We start from the raw sequence: 5,000 nt of genomic DNA on the forward strand, positions 1-5,000 counted from the left end.
AAATTTTAAAGAGGTGCATCGAAATTTCAGCCGCAGAAAATATTCGGCCGAAAACGCAAAAAAAAGGCACTATCGGTTTTCGGCCAAAAGCCAATTGAGTGGCCGAATCGGAGGCTGAATAGGAAATGACTTGAAAATGGGCATTAATTAAACTAATTTCAGTTCTACTGTAACATTTGAAGAATTCAAATACAAATTTGTTTTCTTTCAAAAACATGTGAAAACATTTATTGTAAACCGTAGATTTAACCAATATTTAAAAATGATGAAAAACCTAACTTTTGATAACTTGTGACTGAATTGTACTATTCGCTTTCCGTTTCGGTATTCGGCCAAGTGATTAATTATTATTCGGTTTCGAATTTTCATTTCGGTGCACCTCTATGTAAAATATTCATACGAGTTCACCACACCATGGCACCCCTGCTATGGTCAGAGTTCTACTGTAGCGCTACAGCATTTTGGTGCCACTTTGATCCTTCTATCTGTCGGTGGTAGATCCTTCCCTCTGAGAGAGAAATCTTTTCCAATAATGTTATTATAATAATGTAATATATAATAAAGCTTTCAATGTTATTATAAACCATTGTATTATAATCGTGCGTGCGTGCGGGCGTGCGTGTGTTTGTGTGTGTGTGTGTGCGTGTGTGTGTGTGTCTCCAGGGGGTGCTTCAGGAGGGTCTGGAGAGGGTGCAGTCCTTCTTCCAGAGGCACAACTGTCAATGTTATTATAAACCATGGTGTTATAATCGTGTGTGTGTGTGTGTGTGTGTGTGTGTGTGTGTGTGTGTGTGTGTGTGTGTGTGTGTGTGTGTGTGTGTGTGTGTGGTGTGTGTGTGTGTGTGTGTGTGTGTGTGTGTGTGTGTGTGTGTGTGTGTGTGTGTGTGTGTGTGTGTGTGTGTGTGTGTGTGTGTGTGTGTGTGTGTGTGTGTGTGTGTGTGTCTGTGTGTGTCTGTGTGTGTGTCTCTGTGTGTGTGTGTCTCCAGGGGGTGCTTCAGGAGGGTCTGGAGAGGGTGCAGTCCTTCTTCCAGAGGCACAACTGCAGACTCCCCCTCAGCCCCAGCCTGGTGGCCAAGGAGCTCAGCATCAAGGTCAGACCGCAATACAGTGTCTGCGTGTGTGTGTGTGTGTGCGCGTGTGCGCGTGTATGCGTGCGCATCTGTTTTTGACTATTGCCTACTACTTGTTTGTTCGAAAACCTCTATGTCTTGACATTCTTCTAGAAATCACACTATGATTGAATTATTATTTGCTGATAGGTTATAAAGAAATATTCTTTATAGGTTATAAAGAAATAATCTCATATTTAAATGAAGGAAAACATTAACTGTGACTAAAATCCTGTGGTCATCACTATTTATAAACATCCTTGGTGGGCACCTCAGAAGCTCCTGGAGGGCTACCTTAGCTGTTTGTTTTAGATTTGGTTGCTTCACAGTTCCTGTAGATTTTGTATTTTGGTTGTTTGCCAAAAGTGGTCTGCTGCGCCCATGTGAGGGAGTGTCCATCACTGGGGTTGTGGGTGGGCTCTGAATTGTTACAGCAACACTCTGTGTGTGTGTGTGTGTGTGTGTGCACACGTGTGTCTGTATCATAGTGTGTGTGCGTGCGTATTTTAAAAGCTGTAACCAACACCTCTCTCTTCTCTTTCTCTGCTCTGTCTCTGATCGTCTGTAACCAACACCTCTCTCTTGTCTGTCTCTGCTGTGTGTCTGCTCGTCTCCCATCACAGTCCTGCTCCTTCTTCAACTCCAACGCTGTGCCCCTGAAGATCGCCCTGGTCAACGCGGACCCACTGGGGGAGGAGCTCAACGTCATGTTTAAGGTGGGCTGGCCATGCCAACGCCGGGCCGGGCCCCAGCCGGCACTGGGCATTTCCGCTTTCTAAGAATAGCCACCTTAAAAAAAAAAGGGGGAACCAGTTGGGCCTCGCTCCAGTGGGTTCAGCCACTGTATGTTTCCATTTAAGTTTTTTTAAAACTTTTCCATTGTTGTTTTCAGCGATTTGCAGTCAAATAAATATGTTTGATTATGCCCGTTCAACTGAACTTGTCGGCTGTGATTGGTCCCTGAGACAAATTTGCGGCCCACGGACACATTCTTTCAAAACTTTTCCTTTGATTTGTCAGCTGTTCAAATAAACAATCCATTAAACACGTTCGCTTTTGCCCTTAACTCAACTTGTCCGCTGTAAGGTCCTAAGGCAAATTTACCAAAAATTTTTTGTGTGAAGATGGTTTTCATTACTTTGGATGTTTGTGGACTTATTTTGGATGTTGTTGTGTCACTGCTGCTGCTGCTGCGTTCCTGACTGAGACGTGAACTGGTCCACCCCATGCCCAGTGGGACTGTTGTTCTGGTATTATTCTGAGAGCTTGAAATTGCCTTGTTGTCGTCTTGCCGGGCAGTACGGTGCCACCTGGTGGTAAAGAAAGGGATTGCACTTGTCAGATTCATAGGGATGTACTGTAAGGCCCATTCGTACTCTACATTTGGTAAGCTGTTGTTACAGACGTAACATAAAAGGGACTCAAAAATCGGAAAACGGTATCAAAAAAAGGATATTTATTAATTATTAAACAAAGTCTAGGGGGTGAACGAAAGAGGAGCCGAGCTCCTACATACAAACAAAACCAAAAACGCTTTTCAAAACAGCGAGATCAAGATTAACAAAAAAAAAGCTTTCAAAAAGCCAGCAAAAAGTCAAAAGGTAGCAGGTAGTCAGGGCACAACGGGGGAAGTGCAAAGCCGGATGCTGGATGGAGGAGAGAGTACTGTCGTCCACCCTCCGATTAAATACGCAGCACTCCCCCCCAATCCACAGGTGTCGCCACTGATCAGCACTGCGATTCTGTTGAAGGCAATCATTAAAGGGACACTGTGCAGTAAATGGTCAAAAAAGGTACTGCAACTATGCTGCTCATTGAAACTGGGCTGCCTATTGCCAAATTTGATCTTTACATGAGTTTACTAAGTAATAAGCAAATATTTTCTAGTATGGTCCAAGTAGAGTCATTTTTGCAGCTAAAAATGGCTATTTTTGGAAATTCAAAATGGCGGACCATGGAGAAGATCCCCTTTTCATGTATGAAAAGTGTGATTTTTCCAGTCATAATGAATACTTAGAATTTTATGCTGGTGGTAAGTATTCATGAAAAAGGTAACATTAGTGAATGGGCAGCATGAATTCTGGAAATAAACAACTAAAAATCTCACACAGTGTCCCTTTAAGTTAAGGGCCCCAACAAGACAGGAATTGATAGGGGGAAAAAAACCAAACTAAACCTGGCGGTAACAGCTGTGAACAGGGGAAACCGACAGGGAGGGATAAAGGAAAGGGCCCAGATAGGCAAAAGGGGCGCAGAATTGGGTCTACATTATACTGTATACTGAGTGGGGGGGTGGGGAGGGGGACCCTTTCTGATGACGTCATTTGTCCTGGGCCCAGCAAAAGCTGTCACTGACCCTGGCTGCCGACGTAATTCTTGCCGTACGTACTAAACTTCAACGTGTACTTTTACATTGGTCATCACGTGTGAAACATTCCACACACGTCCGTAACCTCTCTCACTTAGGGTATGAATCGACCTACACTGCGCGTGCGTGTGCGTGTGCGCGTGCGTGCGCGTGCGTGCGTGTGTATCAAATTGGTGTGGATTTCAATGTCTGTTTTTGACTGTGCATGTGTCTAATCCGTGTTGACGTTTGTGTGTCAGGTGGGCGAGGACCTGCGTCAGGACATGCTGGCGCTGCAGATGATCCGCATCATGGATCGCATCTGGCTGCAGGAGGGCCTGGACCTGCGCATCGTCAACTTCAAATGCATCTCCACCGGCAAGGACAAAGGTGAATATACCATATGACACAACACAACACAACACAACACAACACAACACAACACAACACAACACAACACAACACAACACAACACAACACAACACAACACAACACAACACAACACAACACAACACAACACAACACAACACAACACAACACAACACAACACAACACAACACAACACAACACAACACAACACAACACAACACAACACACTCTCATAATGCATCGTCAACTTCAAATGCATCTCCACCGGCAAGGACAAAGGTGGTGAATATACAACACAACCACTGGCGTATACGTCATTGAACACAACACAACCCACAACACAACTGAATAAACTCTCACTACGCATCTTCAATTAGAAATGCATCTCCACCGGCAAGGACAAAAGTTAATATACGATACAACACAACACACACAACACAACTGAATAAACTCTCACTATGCATCTTCAACTTCAAATGCATCTCCACCGGCTAGTACAAAGGTCAACACACAACACAGCACAATAAAATATAACAATAACACATCAAAATGCACTGTAAGGGGTTTTGCTTTGACCGTAAAGTCATGTGGCGGTCCTCCTAATTTCAACATTATTATGAAAGGTGTTGCCTAGCTTGGGTGTCCTTCGTATGCAGTATGTCTAATGTCATTAAACTTATGGTTCTGGGCCCTGCCTTGGTAGGGCACTAGCCTGCCATGCGGCTGACCCGGGTTCGATTCCCAGCCCGGGTCCTTTGCAGACCCCTCCCCTTCTCCCAATTCGCTTCCTGTCCACCTCTCACACTGTCCTATCAAAAAGAAAGTCGAAAAAGACAAAAAAAAAAAAATCTTTCCAAAAAAAGGTAATTGTTCTGATGTTTATGTGACCTATATATGTAGAACTAACCCCCCTTTGCAACTGCACTTGTTGTTCTGTATATCTCCTGTGCACTTTGTATTTGCTTGTGATGTTGGCTTGATTATGTCCTCTTTTGTTAGTCACTTTGCTTATAAAGCGTCTGCCAAATGCAATGTAATGTAATGTAATGTCATGTAATGTCATGTAATGTCACCACCCCTCAGGTATGGTGGAGCTGGTGCCGTCGTCGGACACGCTGCGTAAGATCCAGGTGGAGTACGGCGTGACCGGCTCCTTCAAGGACAAGCCCATCGCC

General features: G+C 44.3%; 1 protein-coding gene across 1 annotated transcript in view; it reads left to right on the forward strand.

Annotated features, from left to right (window-relative positions):
• Positions 1-414: 414 nt before the first annotated feature.
• LOC134448115 (phosphatidylinositol 4-phosphate 3-kinase C2 domain-containing subunit alpha-like) overlaps positions 415-5,000 on the forward strand; it is a 20,815-nt gene continuing 16,229 nt past the window's right edge. The window contains exons 1-6 of the mRNA XM_063197872.1: positions 415-431; positions 664-679; positions 987-1,091; positions 1,733-1,825; positions 3,717-3,846; positions 4,909-5,000. The exon at positions 4,909-5,000 is cut by the window's right edge and continues 45 nt beyond it. Of these exons, the coding sequence (XP_063053942.1) occupies positions 415-431; positions 664-679; positions 987-1,091; positions 1,733-1,825; positions 3,717-3,846; positions 4,909-5,000 (453 nt within the window). The remainder of the gene's footprint in view (positions 432-663; positions 680-986; positions 1,092-1,732; positions 1,826-3,716; positions 3,847-4,908) is intronic.

Source organism: Engraulis encrasicolus, chromosome 4, assembly GCF_034702125.1.
Source record: "Engraulis encrasicolus isolate BLACKSEA-1 chromosome 4, IST_EnEncr_1.0, whole genome shotgun sequence".
NCBI lineage: Eukaryota > Metazoa > Chordata > Actinopteri > Clupeiformes > Engraulidae > Engraulis > Engraulis encrasicolus.